This window comes from Charadrius vociferus, unplaced genomic scaffold (genome assembly GCF_000708025.1).
Source record: "Charadrius vociferus isolate BGI_N301 unplaced genomic scaffold, ASM70802v2 scaffold459, whole genome shotgun sequence".
Lineage (NCBI taxonomy): Eukaryota > Metazoa > Chordata > Aves > Charadriiformes > Charadriidae > Charadrius > Charadrius vociferus.
In genome coordinates, this window is record NW_009650249.1 from 84,720 (window position 1) to 103,791 (window position 19,072).

A 19,072-nucleotide genomic window follows, 5' to 3' on the forward strand; every position below is an offset into this window, starting at 1 on the left:
CTCTGTCTTGATCAGCCAGCTTTTTTTTATCTTCTCCGTTGAAGTTAGTGTAATGTGAAGTGTCAGTGTCAGCTATGTCAAGAGTTTACTGCTCAGAGGTTTTTCCTGTGAAAGATGGAAACCAGTACCATAGACTTGAATCTTAAAACAGTCTCTAATGAGCCACTAAGCAAACTTCTGCAGAATACTAGTAAGTCTCACTACAAGCATGTAGTATGTACTTGGAGTCTTCTGTTCAGGTGCGTGTTGTAAGCCTTCTGCTATCTAGTGTAGTGTCTGTTAGAACGTGTTCTTCTGTTTGGACAAAAAGTGCAAAAAGCATGAGAATTTTTGTGTTTTCTATTTCATATAGTCCTCTCAGAAATTTTCATACTGTTGGTTTCTCAGATACCCATCTCTCACAGTATAATAAGATAGTAACATAGTGAAAATATTTTTATGCAATGGCTCTTCCAATAAGTTGTTATTCTAAAGCAAGCTTTTTTTTTTTTTTAACTAATACAGAGTCTCTTGCAGGCTTTACAGGTAGCACACCAGTTCTAATGTGTTTCATCAGAATGTCTCGGGCATTTCTGTAATTTCTTCTACAGATCATCAAACAATTTGTTCCTTAGTTGATATGTATTATTGCATGCAGTATAAGGATGTATTGACTCTTTTTCATTTTCAAGGGTCTTTTGAAATACACACAAATCCAGAGGCTAGTATCAAGCCTTTCTGTAGATGTTAATGTTAAGCTGGAGATAGCAACATAGCTGTCTTGAAGCATACTATTTTGTCAGCTAGGACAAAGTACATCTACTTTAGCAAAGCTTTTGATGCTATCTCTCACAGTATCCCTCTGGATAAAATGTCCAGCGTATACCTAGACAAGCCCATAATACTTTGGGTGAGCAATTAGCTGATGCGTCAAGCTCAAAGGGTTGTATTAAATAGGGTTACATCAGCCTGGTGGCCAGTGCCGTTCCCCAGGGCTCAATTTTAGGACCAGCGCTGTTTTAACGTTTTTACAAATTATCTGGATGCAGGAGTCAAATGTACATTAAATAAGTTTGCTGATGATACTACATTAGGAGAGGCCTTACAGAGACATCTGGATACACTAGAGAGCTGGGCAATCACCAACCGTATGAAATTTAACAAGAGTTAAGTGCTGGATTCTGCACCTGGGGTGGTGTAATCCTGGTTATATGTACAAGTTAGGGGGTGAGAGGCTGGAGACCAGCCTCACGGAAAGACCTCTGAGGTTTTGAGTTGATGGCAAGTTGAATATGAGTCAACACTGTGCCCTGGCAGCCCAAAGGGCCAACCATGTCCTGGGGTGCATCAAGCACAGCATCACGAGCCAGTTGAGGAAGGAGATTGGGAGGCCCCACCTTGAGTACTCTGTGCAGTTTTGGGCAGCTCAATAGAAGAAGAACTTCAAACTATTAGAGTGTTTCCAGAGGAACGTGACCAAGATGGTGAAAGGCCTTGAGGGCAAGGCTTACAAAGATCGTCTGAGGTTGCTTGGTTTGTTCGGCTTGGAGAAGGCTGAAGGGTGCCCCCATCACAGTCTGCACCTTCCTCAAGGAGGGCAGCAGAGGGGGTGTGCTGATCAGAGGAGATCTGATCTCTGATGACCAGCAATAGGACAGGAGGGAATGGAATGAAGTTGCATCAGGGGAAGTTCAAACTGGATCTTAAGAAAAGGTTCTTCACTGAGAGGGTGGTTGGTCCCTGGAACAGGCTCCCCAGGGAAGTGGTCAGGGCACCAAGCCTGTCAGAGTTCAAGGAACATCTAGACAATTCTCTTAGTCGTATGGCTTAGTGCTAGGTAGTCCTGTAAGGAGCAGAGAGTTGGACTCAAATGATCCCTAAGGGTCCCTTCCAACTTGAGATAGTCTGTGATTCTGTGATAAATACCTGGGGAGAGAACCAAACTAAATCTGTGAGGTGTTTAATCAAATTAAGTCAATTTTGCTGACTACTTACAAAAATACATTTTTATAAGTATTTACAGGATGCTGGATTTTGTAACTGAAGTTACATTTTTACTATTGAATTTGTTCATCAAGCCTCATAATGATTGATTGTATTTGATTGATCTAAAGCATAATTAAACACAATTCTTCTAAAGTACCACAAAGATAAGGTTTTCACCCGCAACTTAATTTTGTGTATTTTGGCATTATGTGGGGTTTTAACAGCTTGGGTGGAAAAATCTCCAGTTGAAAAGTGCATAATGCCTTGTTTGAAATATTTTCGACTCTTTGGAATATGAAGCTACAATTAAAAGTTAAAGACTTTGAATGTCAGCTAAACTACTTGTATCTTGTTCAAAATACTATATGGTCTGATAAGTGTCCTTTTGCCATTGCTGTGGCATACTTATTGTCTTAATGGATGCTATTTTTGGGGGGAGAGGGGGGAATGTATTTTTTCTGTAGCCCAGCATTTTCTCCCTATACAGTTGGTCTGAATTTGAGAGAAAATATTCCATGTATTTCTGTCACTTTTTATCTTGCCTAGGGTTTCATAAGAAAGCTGACCTTACTTATACAAGTTTGTAATAAAATAAAGTGTGAATGCAGTGAGACAATTTCAGTTGTCAGCTGTAAATTGGTGTATTCTCAAAGGCTTTTTTCTTTTTCTAGCTAATAAATTGATTACACGAGAAGGGCCTTCCTTTCTGCAGATGCGAATAAAACATTTGATGAAGTCAAACTGCATCCCACAGGCTACTTTCTTGTCAAAATTGTGTGCAGATTCTCCAGAAATTGCAAATGTTTCATCTTTTCGCCAAGCCTACATCACATGTGTGTGTTCTATGCTGCCTAACGAAGACTCCATTAAGGAGGTTAGTAATCCATAGTCCCTTTTTAATGTGTATTTGTCAAGCATTTTTTAATTTATTTCTGCAATACTGAGAACTGAAGCTGAAGATTGAAACTGTTGCAGCAGAGTTCCAAAAGAGAAATGATCTAGTGCAGACTGCAGTAGGAAATCATATTTGTATTAACTGCTGCTGTAGATAAGTATATATTATATGCTTGCATTCGAGGTTAGATGTGTTTCAAAGGTTAAAATAAAGCTTGTAACTTTAGTTCCCCTTGTAAGCAAAACATAATTGGAAAGCTGTCTTTTCTGACTCAAATACTAGTACTAGAGCAGTTACTTCTCTTCGAGTCATTCTGACCTATGAAAGAGAAGGTTTTTTTTGGAAAAAAAAAAAAAAAAAAGACACCAACCACAAAACAAACAGAAACCCCTTTAGAGTTGTTGCTCCAGAACCCTAGACCTATTTTTGTTAGTTAGTCTTCCCCTTACAGTAACAGTCATAGTAATGATTTTTGTTAACTCGTTGCAGTCTTAACAGCGGTTATACAACCCTTGCTTCTGTTGCCTCTTGGTCTCAGACATCTGTTATTTTATCAGTCTCACTGTTCTTGTTAGAGTTGTATGGGTTTGGTGTAGTTTTAAGTGTGGGACCTGAACACTTTGAGTAAGGCTCTGTGAAACCAAGAGAAGGTTCATGTATTTTTAAAAAAAAAAAATGCAACTCTGATGTCTGCACTTCCTGAGTGAGTGGCAGACTTGTTTGGAGTGTTATACATGTAAACTGTTTAAAGGAACTGGAAGTGATTGGAATGGCTAGGACAGGCTTGGAAGTTAAATTGCTGAGCTCCTAAAAGTTAAGGCTGGTGAACTACTACTATCTATAGGCAATAGCGTTACATACATACATACATACATACATGTGTGTATATGTACATACCTATACATATACACAGCGAGTGGAAGCAGGGACAGATAGCCTGGGAGTAATACAGAGAAACTGTCTGAGCAGCCAGGGACCAGGTTAGGCGAGCTAAAGCCCAGATAGAATTAAATCTGGCCAGGGACATCAAGGGCGACAAGAAAAACTTGTCAGTGATAAAAGGAAGGCTAGGGAAGATGTGGGCCTTCTCCAGAAGGAAACAAGAGATCCGGGATATGGGGAAGGCTGAGGTACTCAATGACTTGTTTACATCAGTCTTTACCAGCAAGGGCTCTAACCACACTGCCTGAGTTGCAGAAGGCAAAGGCAGGGACTGTGAGAATGAAGACCTGACCGCTGTAGGTGAAGATCAGGTTTGAGACCATCTAAGGAACCTGAAGATGCACAAGTCCATGGGACCTGATGAAATCCATCCGCAGGTCCTGAGGGAACTGGCAGATGAAGTTGCTAAGCTACTTTCTGTTATATTTGAAAAGTCATGGCAGTCTACTGAAGTTCCCACTGACTAAAAAAGGGAAATATAACCCCCATTTTCAAAAAGGGGAAAAAAAAAAAAAAAACAAACTAGGGGAACTACAGGCCAGTCAGTCTCACCTCTGTGCCCAGCAAGATCATGGAGCAGATCCTCCTGGAAACTCTGCTAAGGCACCTGGAAAATAAGGAAGTGATTGGTGACAGCTGACATGGCTTTACCAAGGGCAAGTCAGGCCTGACAAATTTGGTGACCTTCCGTATAGTGTTGGTAAATAAGGGGAGAACAACAGATGTTATCTGCCTCGACTTATGCAAAGCGTTTGACACTGTCCTGCATGACATCTTGGTCTCTAAATTGGAGAGACAAAGATTTAATGGATGGACCACTTGGTGGATAAGGAACTGGCTGGGTGGTCACACTCAAAAACTTCAGTCTGGAGAAGAGAAGGCTCCAGGAACACCTTAATAGTTGCCTTCCAGTATCTGAAGAGGGCCTACAAGAAAGCTGGAGGGGACTTCCTACAAGGGCGTGTAGGGGTAGGATGAGGACTAACAGCTTCAAACTAGAAGAGGGGAGATCTAGATTAGATATCAGGAAGAAATTTGTTACTGTGAGGGTGGTGAGCCCCTGGCACAGGTTGCCCAGAGAAGCTGTGTCTGCCCCATCCCTGGAGGTGTTCAAGGCCAGGCTGGATAGGGCTTGGAGCAACCTGGTCTAGTGGGAGGTGGGTTGGAACTAGATGGTCTTTAAGGTCCCTTCCAACCTGAACTATGCTGTGATATACATACATACATATATGTATGTGTTTATATATGTATATATTGTTATAACTCTGTAGGTATATATACTGTATCTAAAGTTGTCCCTTGCATTTCTGGCACCTTCTGGTACCTTGAATTGATCCGAAGGCACACATGTGATAGATAATATGACTATGTAATTATTTGTTCACAAGAATCTTATGCTACTCTGTGAGAAATGTAGAAAGTAACAGAACAAAGAATTGCTGTCTGACTTACCAATTCCAATGTTTGGCTTGAATTTGTCAATTTTATTGAACCTATTAAAACGCTAATTAAAGAGGTTCTCCTACATGGTAGTTAACAAGTACTTAGTAACATCTTTTACTATTGCAAAAAGCATGAAACTCCAGATGTTTTGTAATAAGGTGGCTTTGTCTGCAAGGGAAGTGCCAGCCACAAGTAGCAATAAAACAGCAGTTTCAAATGAAATAGCAGTTAAAATTAAAGCCAGATTGATTGTTTTAATCATAGCTGGTCATCTCTGCAGCATGTCAGCGTAACTGTTTGCTAGGTTGCATTTGAGTTCCATATAGCCATCTCTTATCACCAAAGTAGAGGTTTTCTTAGTCTGGACTTTCTTTGGGAAAGACCATTCAAAAATCTGAGAGTAAAGCACTTGAGAAAGTCTGAATTTAAGCCAATGCCCATAATCCCATTCATAAAAAATTCAACTGGGAAGCTTAATTGGAGGCCCTCTCCAGACACTGCCTACAGAATAAGGAATTGTTCTTGATTGTATGCTTAAAAGAGCAAGAGGGAAAGACAATGAAGCTTATTAAAACACTGGGGAAGGATAGTTGCTTATCATAACTTTGCTTGCAAAAATGTTCTTAGTTACTTGTTGTTTCCATTGTCAAGTTAAACTAAGTGTTCTCTTCCCTCCATAATTTCCAATTTGACTGGAAGATTACAAGAACTTAACCCAAGTCTTCCATGCCCTGCAAACTGTCTCTGTTTAATGAGATACTTCTCATATAAAACATGTTCTTTTATTAAATTTTGAGGCAGCAGCTCCCAAATTCTTGCAGCTATAGCAGCATTATTTAATGTAAATAAAGTAATATGCTGCAAAAGAGTAGCCTACATTTACAGACTCAAGAGTATGTTGTCCTAACTCAGCTAGGGGGCATTTACACTGTCTGAGCTGAAACTAAGTAATTGCTTTTGGCCAGCTCATGGTACATCTCTAGCTCCTGAAAGGAGAGCAAGTCTCCCTAGATAAGCAAGTTTGGTGCCCCTTTTTTAAGGAGTTTTAACATGGTGTCCTACTAAAAAAACAGTAGAAGGCTTTGGTTAGTGGTAGGAAACGTTTATGATGACATAAGAAATGAAATATCTTTGTAATGTTAAAATGTTTTCTTCAAACTAAATTAACATGGAAAACAGACTAGATAAATCTTACATGGTTTTATGTTCTGTGGAATAACTTTGAGGAGTAAACTGGCATCTTTCTTGCTAATGAACGTGGGGAGGATGACAACATTTTTCAACAACTCTAATTTGAAGTATCTTAGTACTGTTCATTTTGTAGTTTCTGGACTTTCATTCAGCTGTTGGTCTTGTTGGGGTTTTAACAGAGTAAGAGGAGCACTGGTCAGTGTTCCAGGTTTAGTAAAGACACTTTCATTTTGCAGGTGTCTGGTTTGTCACTGACTGGATATGGCTGGATAATTTAAAGCTGTGCATTTGGACTTGTTTTAAATAATACTTAAACAAAAAAAAACACCAAGATCTGAAAAGAGATGGATTATTGACAAAGTTTGAAATACACAGGACTTGAAAACAAACTGCTGTGTTGCTTGTCCTGAATATGAGTGAATTTGGCCCGAAAGAATCAAATTTCTGTGAGAAGGAGAGCAAATCCAAAGTGCTGTCTGACTGCAGGCTTCTCCAAGCACCACAGATGTGCCTGTTGCTGGAGCTGATGTTTGTGCTGTTCGTGCTGGTCCAGTGCGCAGCAGAAGTTCCATGTTACCGTGTGAGTCTGAGGGAGGAGTAATTGATGGGTATTAAAAATATGGGGGTTTTGATTCTGTGAACTAGGAAAACCCTAGTAAGTGGTTTTAAACTTGTAGTTTTTAAAACGGTGGTGGTGTTTAGTGATTGTTCCGTTAATGGAACTGGGAAACCTGGCCAAATAAATCACAGGCTGCCACGTCGTCCTCAGATTTGTGGTGGAAACATACCCCATATTTACATGAACTGAAAATTTTCGTTTGGTTTTTTTTTTGGTTTTTTTTTTTTTAGAAAAAAAAACAAACCACAAGACCTGCAGGATGAGGCTTGTATTGAACCACTGCAGGCAGCCTCTTATTTAAGAATGTTTGCTGCCATATTGAGGAGATAGCAGTCTATAATTGTGGAAGTTATCAAAGACAAAAGTTTGGGTCTCTTAGCTTTGTTTTCCTAATTTGCTTTATAAAATGTGATGAAAGAAATGGTAACCTACAAAGAATAGGAACAACTGAAAGCCTGTGTGCCTGTAAGTACCGAAGGTAGATGAGAACGTAAGGTACGGCTAGCAAAGGATGTTGGAGGGAGATGGTGTGCACCAGTATCCGATTTTTGTTATCTGTAAGCTAGAACAGCCATGTTCTCTCCTATGCAGCTATGAATACCTTCAAAATTCTTTCATGTGGCCATTGGTATGGGCTTGCTTTTCCATCTTGCCCAACCTGATGGAGGTGGCACCTGATTTGCAGATATTATAAGTGTTTGTCGTCTCTGACATGCAAAGAGCAGTTATGTCTGTCCCCTTAGTCAGCAAAGCATTGTCATTTAAATCAGTTCTTGAGGCTTCTCTCTTGCCAGAGGTGAGTCTGTAACAGAATAACTTGCTACATTTTATTCTTTTTCAAATGGAAAACCCACACATCTGCAAGGCTTGCAGCTTGTGAAGTGCTCTAAAAATGTCTGCTGCAAAAGGTCAGTCATGGGTCTGGAGTTGAACACCCAAAGTCAGGTGACCCTAGAAAATGTTGTTACTGCTCAATCAATGAACTCTGGTGTCAAGCCTGTATGAAAAACTGGGGTAATATACCCTGTTGAATGAGATGTCTGTGAAAATTAGTTTGATATATTTTATCTTCACTTTGTTCTTTCTGTATCATTATTTTTCGTGATTAGCAAGAAGTTTGAATTGTTTGTAGTAGCAACAGCTGATTAAAGTAGATGTTGCCTGAGTACAGCCTGTTCTGTGAATTGGAATAGATCAGGTGGAAAAAATGTATTAAAAGTAGTAAAAGCACTTCATAATTACTGTTGGTGTTCTAAAATACTTGGCTTATAACCAAGGTACTGCTCTGCTTTGATACACGGATAGGTACTATCTTTAAGTAGGCTTTCCAGAACTTCCATGTGATGTTTCTCCTCTAAAGACTTCTGGTTTTAACATCATGCTTTGTAGTGTGATTGTTCAGAATCAGCACGTACAGATAAAGAGGACAAGAGACTGGCTTTTTCACATCTCCTGAGCTTTTTGGACCTGGGTTTTAATTTTCAATAGGAAAGCGAGGATGCCTGCAAGTGCAGAGAAGGAATGGGAAGTTTTAGGTACACTGTTGCCTGTATGTAAGTATTTTGCTAAGCTGCCCAAAATGGAAGATGGTCCCAAAGAAAACTAATACTGAGAAGGGATCAGAACTAATATACGTGAACTTCTTGTGGTGTTCTGGAGCTGAAAGGTATGGTATGGTCTCTTGGTATTAAAAGGAGACGTAGTGTTTTGTTCATGTGTTTGTGAGACCATTCCCTTTGATACAGTAAACATGCATTTCTTCTGTAAACACACTGAGAATAAAATGCCTTTTCTTTTAATTTTCTTCTTTAAGATTGCAAAGGTGGATTGCAAAGAAGTACTGGACATCATATGTAATCTGGAATCTGAGGGACAAGAAAACACCGCGTTTATTCTTTGTACAACATACCTTACTCACCAGCTTCAAACAGCAAATGTGTATTGCTCTTGGTAAGTAATGAGTATTACTGCTCCTCCTAACTGTTCTGCACTGGTTTCAAGGCAAGAGAATTAAATAAATATAGTACAAAAATATGTAGAAAAAGTGGCTATATCTTTAACTTGAGAAGTACATCAGGCTGAAGTACTGTCTAGATAACTTGTTACAAAATAAATAAGGATTCTTCTTGCTACAGTAATAGAGCAAAAGCAATTTTTAAATAATTTAAAAATGAAACAGCACTCATAGTTAGCATTAACAGTAATGCCTCAACAACATAGTAGCTCTGTAAGTAATGTTGATCAGTGCTGTCTGGGTTTGATACTAAACCCCTAAGCTTTCTGGTTCCACAAAGTTGATTGTGATTCAGTTCTTTCCTCTTGGATACTTAGACCCATGAGAGTTTGCCTTTTTTCACTTCTTCCACAGAGATGTAAGCGGTAGAAATGTAGAGAGACAGCACCCTTTAACCTTCCTGCCCCACCCCAACCCCCAGACAGAGCCTTTTTATATTTTTGTAATTCCTATAACTCTGAGAATTGTAGTACTAGATCTTGGCCAAATTGTGACTATAAAACTTCTCTGCCGTCTTAACTGGCTGGAGATAAAAAACTTTTTGCATGTCTGTTTCAGCAGTGGCAAACTGGTAATGCCAAACCAGGGAAGCTGTTTTCTGCCCCTTACAAAATTACTTTTGAGGCATGGCTAAGCGCTCCTGTTTAAACACTGATCTGAATAAGGCTTTACATTACTAGACATCTGAGTATATCCTGGGAATTTGGATTGGGTCAACTGTGGCATTGTTCACTTACTCACTCCACATTGTAAAGCCATTAAGAAAAGTTTTCATAGCACTTGAGTGTCAGCAGGATGATTGATAGTTTAGCCTGGTCCAATCATCTGTACAAAAAGGCCAGAAGTATTTACATACTGCTGTTTTAGGTCAGAAATGTCTTTTTGAGCAAAAGAATGCTTTGTAGAGAGAAATGAACTTGTGGAAGACTCAAGAGGGGAGAGTCTACCACACTTAGAAGTTTTAGAAGCTGTTTTTTCGCTATTGAAATGAGTCAGAAGAGTTAATATTAGAGCCGTGTCCAAAGAGATAAGAGGCTGAAGTCCATTCCATGATCTCTTTTTAAGGGTGCAGGGGATGAAGAACCAAAAAAAAAAAGAAACCCAACAACAACAAAAAAAAAACCACAACAAAAAAAACACACAAAAAAAAACACCCGACAACAACTAACATTCTTTTAAGGTGGACTAAAGGATTTGCTGTTAAGCCAGCTCTATCTAAAAGCTGTATTCCTAGGGTGCAAGTGAAGAGTTGGACTTCATGTGTAGCTGAGACTTTTAAACTATTGGGACTTGAGAACAGAGTTCCGTGATGTAGCATTTATTGTTACAGCTCTCTGTTGTGACAACAACTGTGGGTAGTTTTTTTGCTTGCAGTACAATGTCTGAACTGACACTAGTTAGAAGTTGAATAAAACTTGTGGTTCCTGTAACTCTGTCTAACCTGACTAACGAGTCAGGAGAGATCAATTAAGGCTGCAGATTTCTCATCTTCATGCCAGTCTGACCAATAATGGGGCCTGGATAAGCCTAAGTCTACATAAAACACTGTGTAGCTGTTACCTGAGTAAGTATTTCCACATCAGCTTTAAAATTGGCTAGTCTAGGTGACAAGCAGTTAAGGCTTGAAGATACAAATGTTAGCATGGTCAGGCAGTACAAGTATGTTCCTACGTATAATAAACTCCTAATTTGGAGGATTTCTTTTGTCAGATCAGCCAGCTTTATTGATAAAGCATGAGATTAATCATTACAGGTGTAGTGGATATTATGGCTCACTAAAATGAGGAGGCCTCTGCTCTTTGAATCAGTACCCTGGAAAAGAGATAAGGTGATCTTTCTTTCTCTGCATTAGTAAATTGAGCTCAGTCAAAAGTGTGACAAATGTCAGAGCCGTCTGGAAGGACAGGAAATGTTACGACGGACTCACTGCAATATGCACGTTTAGCCTAATCCTACAGCTAAAACTAATGTGGAAGAATCACGTGCTAGAGGTTGCTTGCTAGCCATTATATAGGCTTAAGTACAGCATAACTATGCACTTAAAATAATTCATTAAGTTGAATACATAAACTGAGACATATTGCTTTCTGTGAGCAGCTGCTGGTTTTAAGGGGCAACAATTGCTTAATTTACTTCAAAGAAAGTCCTGTCTGGTTCAAAAATACCAGATTGTATTTGAAAGGTTATTTTGTTCTGTGATGCTTGATCTACTGATGATTTGGACTCTACTTACAATGTTCCTAGCAATGTCATTAACACCTTTTGAGTTTTGATTGTTAATAATAAAATGTAACTTTTTGTTGTGTGTATTTAATCGTAAGCCTGCATAATGGTGTTTCAAGTCAATAAATAATTTAAGCTTTAATCAGTTTTCATAGTGTACTTCTGGTGCGTTATGTAATTTCGTAGACCAGAACTGAGTGGTGACTAAAACATTGACTAAAAATCTTTGAGAGGAGAGCAGGGAGTATGAGGAGCAGAGACCCTCTGGTATAGTGTCGTTTGCAGGTCAGCTTCCCTTTGTGCTGTTACGGATTTCATTCAGCAGACAAGCCTTAGCATATGTACTTGGAAACGTTCCACTCATCTGTAGGATCCTTAAATAAAATGTTTTCCTGCAGAATGTTCTGGATCACATCCTTGATTTTTGGAGTAGCAGTACATTGATGAAACGTTTTCTGCTAGCCCCTGGCTGGCCTTTAACAGACACTGTAAGCAAGCAGTGTTGTCCAGTGCAGTCCTGCTTGCTGCCAGCCACCCGTTCCCATTATTCTACTTCATATCTTGCTTTATGCAGTGTCAGAGTGAACCAGCATAACTGATCCAGATTGAAAGCATTCTTGTTTAGACGAAGGTAAAGACCTGTTGACAGCTCTGAATGGCAGGTCAAAGTGTGGATGTTTTTGAGACTCTGTGTGGATGAGTGTCTTGCGTAGTGGGTGAAGATGGAGCCATAATAATACTTGAGCCAGTCCTAACAATTTGCTGCTGCCAAAAAAACAGAAGATGAATTCTTGCCATATCATGGTGCTAGCTGCACAAGTCAGCCTTGGCTGTTGTTCTGGCTCTGGGCCTATCTGAGCTGTAGCAAGCACATTCATCTAACCCAGGCTTAACTGTGTACAGCTTTCTACAGATGAATGCTTGATTAGTTTACCATGTGGTCAGACGAGTACCAGCGAAGAAGTGCAACACTGGTGCTTCTGGAAGTTGTAAGCTGTTAAATCTGTTCAGCAGTAATATCACTCTCAGTCTGGGGAAAAATCTACCTCCCATCCTCACATCCTCTAGCATCTGCCTGACGGCACAGTGCTAACTCTCCAACCCAGCATAAACTTCCTATTATTATTCTTGCATATTTGAAGAGGTTAAGCTATTTCATTAGCTTCACTCAGCTCATCCTGTAGCCTAAAGTGTGTATGTACATGAGATTACTAAACCATATATATACTATGTGAATTAGTGCTGTTGCTGTCAAGCTTCATTTCACAGCTGAAGATGAAAGCAAACTTAGGTTTATATTCCTTACCAAAATTGGAATATTTTGCGATGATTATTGCCGATAATCATAAAATAATGTGTAATGCTACTTTTAAGACTGGAGGTATCTGCTGTGTTTGGAACTTAGTATCTAAGAAGTAGTGCTGCAGTGGGCAGTAGTTCTGAGCTGGCTGATTGCCTTAGTCTCCAAAGAGTCAGGCAATGTAATCTTCAGCATTAACACAAGCGGTGTTAAGTATGCTAAGCACAACTTCTAAAAAATTCTCTGTGGTCTGATATGCTAGTAATATTTTTTTTACTTCTAGTTATTACTTGATAACTCTGTCTGGAGTTCCGTTCTCTGCACTGCCTTACATCCATTTTGAAATGGAAAATGGCCCAAATACTGAGAGTGTTCCTTTCTTGCCTTTCCGTATGTGTGAAGATTATCTGAGGAACCCTTTTACCGCACCATCCTTGAGGACCCTTTCCAATAACGTACTTTAGCTTTACAGAAAGAAGGGGCGGGATGAGAAAGATAACAGGGCAAACACTGAAAACTTTTTGCTCTGCCGAAACCTTTTTAGGAATAAGGGACTATCCAGAGTGAAGCTCTGCTCTCACTATTATTCCAACTGCCAGCTATGTAAATATACTGAATAGATATACAAAATAACTGATGTATTGATAAACTGTTTTTCAAGTTGGTTTTATTTCTGTTGTGGTGATGCTGAGTTAAATTTTTTTGTAATACTTGTTTTTATATATATAGTTCTGTGCTTTCCTTGTGTAAGCTTCCCTTTATACAATTCTTAATGTTAGTCATCCTGATGTTCATCTCTAGTTCTGTTTTAGGATTTAAAATTAAAACACCTTGAATTATACTGCTTGTATATTAGTTTCTTGTAGGCCTATCTAGCTTCTCAGCTGTCTCTTCCTCACTGTGAAAGGCTGTTAATTGCATTTCTAGGCCTTTAAACATGCAAAAAACCCCAAACAAACAAAAAACCCCAAAACTGTTACCAGTAAATGTTTTTTGTGCAATAGATGTATCCCAGGTCATATCCATAACAAGGCCTCACTCCCTTTACTTGGCTTAGGGTTCAAGAGTAGGATGATCCAAAGGCTGGAGCCCCTCTGCTGTGGGGACGGGCTGAGAGAGTTGGGGGTGTTCAGCCTGGAGAAGAGAAGGCTTCAGGGAGACCTTCGAGCCCCTTCCAGTCCCTAAAGGGGCTCCAGGAGAGCTGGGGAGGGACTCTTGATCAGGGGGCGGAGTGATAGGATAAGGGGGAATGGTTTTAAACTGGAAGAGGGGAGATTTAGATCAGGTAACTAGGAAGAAATTCTTTACTCTGAGCTTGGGGAGGCACTGGCCCAGGTTGCCCAGAGAAGCTGTGGCTGCCCCATCCCTGGAGGTGTTCAAGGCCAGGTTGGACGGGGCTTGGAGCAACCCGGGCTGGTGGGAGGTCTCCCTGCACATGGCAGGGATGTGGAACTAAATAGGCTTTAAGGTCTCTTCCAGTTTGATTCTAGAATATCAATAATACAAAGGAAGAACCTTGCCAATATTCAGTGTAAAGTTTGCCTAGGTGCGTTTTCTTGATTTTTTTGGTTCTAGAGGCTCTGACTGACCTTGCATCTAGAAACCTGTATATATATTTTGATACATAGAGTGGTAAAGTTTGTAAAGATTAAGTTTGCTCTGCTAAAGGAACAGAAGAAAAACTTATTTTAAGTGCTGTAAAAGATACAGATTCTATTGCTCTCCTGCTTTTCCATTCCTGTGGCACTCATTGAGATGGCAAAGCAACACAAAGTGACAGATTGCATCATTCAATGGCTGTGTTGCCTTGGTTATAATATATTGCTTAACAGAACAGCTCTGTGCTCAAATGGTATGAGCAGTAAAGCACATAACTGCTCAAAGACAGTAGACAAAGCCCTTGGCTTACATATCCTGTATGTAACACTTTACAAAGTGTGTTCTGTTAGAGTTGTCTTTAAAGCACTGAGTGGCAGTTGCATGATTTGAATGCAGGTGACAACATCTAAGTTACTTGCCTAGTGGGAGAGAAGTGGCTACTTTACATTGTGATTCTTCTTACCTATTTTAAACTTCTATGTGAAAAGTTAAGGCTCTGCAAGTGGGGGGGTTCTTGTCTAGAAATGAAATCTATGCAGCTATAGATGCCTGCATTAAGTGAGATGAATCCCATTGCCAATGTCTTTCCCCATTACACAGAATCACAGAATGGTTAGGGTTGGAAGGGAGCTCTGGAGATCATCTAGTCCAACCCCCCTGCCAGAGCAGGGTCACCTACAACAGGTTGCACAGGACAGCATCCAGGCGGGTTTTGAATGTCTCCAGAGTGGGAGACTCCATAACCTCTCTGGGCAGCCTGTTCAGTGCTCTAACACCCTCAAAGTAAAGAAGTTCCTCCTCATGTTAAGAAGGAACTTCCTGTGTTCAAGCTTGTGCTCATTACCCCTCGTCCTATCACTGGGCACCACTGAAAAAAGACTGCTCCCATCCCCCTGGCATCCTCCCTTTAAGTATTTGTAAGCATTAATAAGATCCCCCCTCAATCTTCTTTTCTCTAGACTAAAGAGACCCAAGTCACTCAGCCTTTCCTCATATGAGAGATGTTCTAATCCCCTAATCATCTTTGTAGCCCGTTGCTGGACCCTCTCCAGCAGATCCCTGTCAAAAATATCAGATTAGTCAGACATGACTTCCCCTTGGTGAATCCATGTTGACTACTTCTGATAATCTTCTTTTCATCCAGGTGCTTTGAGATGACTCCCAGAACAAGCTGCTCCATCATCTTCCCAGGGATGGAGGTGAGGCTGACCGGCCTGTAGTTTCCCGGGTCATCCTTCCTGCCCTTTTTGAAGACTGGAGTGACATTGGCTATCCTCCAGTCCTCAGGCACCTCACCTGTCCTCCAGGACCTTTCAAAGATAATGGAGAGAGGCCCAGCAATGACTTCCCCCAGCTCCCTCAGCACCCGAGGGTGCATCCCATCAGGCCCCATGGATTTATGTATATCCAATTTATCTAACTGATCTTTAACGTGCTCCTTGTCAACCAAGGGATAGTCTTGTTTCCCCCAGACTTTCTCTGTTACCTGCAAAGTCGGGGTCTCACAAGGACTGGCCCGAACAGTGAAGACAGAAGCAAAGAAGGCATTTAGCAACTCCGCCTTCTCTGCATCATCCGTCACCACAGCACCTGTCTCATTCAACAACGGGCCCACATTTTCCCTAGTTTTCCTTTTGTCTCCTATATACTTAAAGAAACCCTTCCTGTTGGCCTTGACATCCCTCGCCAGGTTCAATTCCAAGGCTGCCTTGGCTTTCCTTGTTTCCTCCCTGCATACCCTGACAGCATTCTTGTATTCCTCCCAAGCAGTCAGCCCCTTCTTCCACCTATTGTAAACTCCCTTCTTCCACCTGAGCCTTTTCAGAAGGTCCCTGCTCAGCCATGCAGGTCTCCTTCTCCCCTTGCCTGATTTCTTTCTCTTTGGGATGCACTGATCCTGAGCTTGGAGGAGGTGACGCTTAAATAGCAGCCAGCTCTCTAGAGCCCCCTTACCCTCTAGAGCCCTTTCCCATGGGATTTGCCCAAGCAATTCTTTGAAACGATCAAATTTAGCCCTCCTGAAGTTTAGGGTTTCAACTCTACTTGTCATTTTGTCTATACTACACTTAATCCTGAACTCTATCTTCTCATGATCGCTGCAGCCCAGTCTGCCCCCCAACCTTTACATCCTCCACCAGTCCCTCTTTGTTTGTCAGTACCAGGTCCAGCAGAGCGCCTCTCTTTGTGGGCTCGTCCACCACCTGAGTCAAAAAGTTATCATCAATGCACTGGAGGAAGCTCCTGGATGGGACATGCCCAGCTGTGTGGCCTTCCCAGCAGATATCAGGGTAGTTGAAGTCCCCCATGAGAATCAAGGCCTGTGATTGTGAGGCAATTCTCACCTGTCTGTAGAAGGCCTCATCAACTTCCCCATCCTGATCAGGTGGTCTGTAATAGACACCCACAACTGTGTCTCTCATATTACCCTGCCCCTTGATCCTTACCCACAAGCTCTCAACTTGCTCTTCATCTGTTCCCAGGGAGAGCTCGATACATTCCAGTTGCTCTCTCACATAAAGAACAACTCCACCGCCTCGCCTCGCTGGCCTATCCTTCCTAAAGAGAACATACCCGTCCAAGACAGTGTTCCAGTCATGTGAGCCATCCCACCACGTCTCAGTAATTGCAATGAGATCATGGTCCTGTGACCACACACAGATCTCTAACTCCTCCTGTTTATTCCCCATGCTGCACACATTGGTGTACAGGCATTTCAGAAAAGCCAGTGAGTATGTAGTTTTTGCCCTTGAGGAGTGGTGGGCCTTCTGATTCTTAAAAATACTAGCACTCGGCCCCCAAATTGCTGAGCTACTATGCCCAGGCGCCTCTCTCGTGAGCCCAGTTACATGCCCATCCCCCTTCAAATCTAGTTTAAAGCTCTCCCAATGAGCCCTGCTAACTCTGCTCCAAGAATCATTTTCTCCCTGTGAGGCAGACTTTTCACATCGGCTGCCAGCAGGCCTGGTGTTCTGTAAATCAGGCCATGATCAAAGAACCCAAAACCCTGTCTGTGGCACCAAGTTTGGAGCCAGTCATTGACCTGCTCGCTCTTCCTGTTAACCCCCTCATCGTTCCCTGCAACAGGAGGGACAGAAGAAAACAAGACTTGGGCTCCCGATCCCTTAACTAGTCGTCCCAAGGCCCTGAAATCCTTCTTCATTGCTCTTGGCGTTCTTCTTACTACATCATCACTGCCTATCTGAAACACTAGAAGGGGATAATAATCTGATTGCCGCACCAGGGACGGAAGCTTCCTCTTAACATCACCAACCCGGGCCCCAGGGAGGCAGCAAACCTCCCTATATAGTGGGTCCGGTCTACATATGGGGCCCTCCGTCCCCCTCAGAATTGAGTCCCCTCATAATAGGAGATACACTGTGTTTTGATTTGATGCTTGTTTAGGAGTAAGGCGCAATAACAGTTCTCTTCAGTATCTCTCAGAGATGGAGATCTGACTGAAGTGTGTGCTATTTTTTTAATAATACTTAAATTGTTGTAGCGTCAACTCTGAGTTAAAGCGTGTAGACTCTGAACAAATTTTGTATATCTGCAATGTTCTTACATTCTGCTTTCAACTCTTTGCAGGGAACTGACGCTTTTCTGGAGCAAATTGCAGAGAAGAATAGATCCTTCTTTAGATTCCTTTTTGGAGAGATGTCGTCAGTTTGGCATCATTGCCAAGACACTACAGCATTTATTTTTCTTGATAAGAGTCATACAATCTGAAGTAAGTATGTGGCAGTCCATAGTCTTTGGACACAGCCAGAACTGTTTACATGAAGTTAATGTTGTCTTAATGATTCTACTGAACTGATATGAAATATAGATTATTTCATTACTCATACTTTCTGATTAAGAGCCTAATCATTTACTAATAAAAAAATCTCTGAAAAATGCCTGCCATTGTAGTTATGTGTCAGCTTGACACATTGAAGTGACCTTCAGTCAATGTGGAATAGTTCATTTGTTACTCTGAAAGTACAGTATGACAGTATTTTGCTTACAAAGCAGACTTGTGTTTTGATCTGATACCTGTTTAGATGTGAGGCATGTTTTCTGCAGCATCTCTAGGAGATGGAGACTTGGCTGAAATGTCTCACATTTTTGTATTCTGAGAAAATACCTTTTCCTCAGAATGTGTGATACAGTCGCATCTGGACTTCTGCCTTCTATTCTGATGACTATCTTTAGAAAGTTGCAGAAAGGTTGAAGAGATGCTGAACAGCAATAACTCATGATCTCTGTTGGAAAATGGAAAGGCTTTAACTGATCCATCTACCCAGGAGGAAAATAGAGCATGCTCTTCATAAGCTTACATGGTAGTCCATGACAGATCATAGAGGAGACTCCGTAATTCTAATTTGGCAAAGAAGAATTCCAGTAGTGATTGCACAGAGAAATGTTTGCTCCTAGTTTCTTTAAAGTTGGCCTATTTCTACTTTTAAAATGTGTGTGAATGTGCACTTTTTATATATAAAGTGTAATACATTGTTAACTATATACCAGTTCTTTCTGTCTTTCCTCCTAAACCATATTAAAACTTATTCTCCTGGGGAAATAGCTTTTTTTATTGCTGTCTAGCAAATTAACACTGTTACTGAATTAAAGAAGTATAGCATGGCTTCCAGTAGGTAGTGCATAGTGCGTATAAGAGCTTGCTAATTCTCTTAACTTGGTCTTAGTTGTTTTGGATCTTTACCATCTGAGCTGGTGTGGATGTGGTTGTTAGCCACATGTCATCTCTGCACTATTCATAAGTATCTTAGCTGTTATTTATCTTTACTAATAATGACTAAATAGTTACTTTATGCATTCATATTCTTTATGCTGAAAAGTATGCTTTTGGAAGAAGGTAACTTTCGATTTTGTCCATGTAGAATT

The 19,072-nt window shown here is 40.9% G+C and overlaps 1 protein-coding gene across 1 annotated transcript in view; it reads left to right on the plus strand.

Moving 5' to 3' along the window:
- Window positions 1-19,072, plus strand: part of RLF (rearranged L-myc fusion) — a 68,284-nt gene that overhangs the window by 43,799 nt on the left and 5,413 nt on the right. Inside the window, exons 8-10 of the mRNA XM_009893009.1 lie at window positions 2,637-2,839; window positions 8,869-9,005; window positions 17,777-17,918. Coding sequence (XP_009891311.1) covers window positions 2,637-2,839; window positions 8,869-9,005; window positions 17,777-17,918 — 482 coding nt within the window. The remainder of the gene's footprint in view (window positions 1-2,636; window positions 2,840-8,868; window positions 9,006-17,776; window positions 17,919-19,072) is intronic.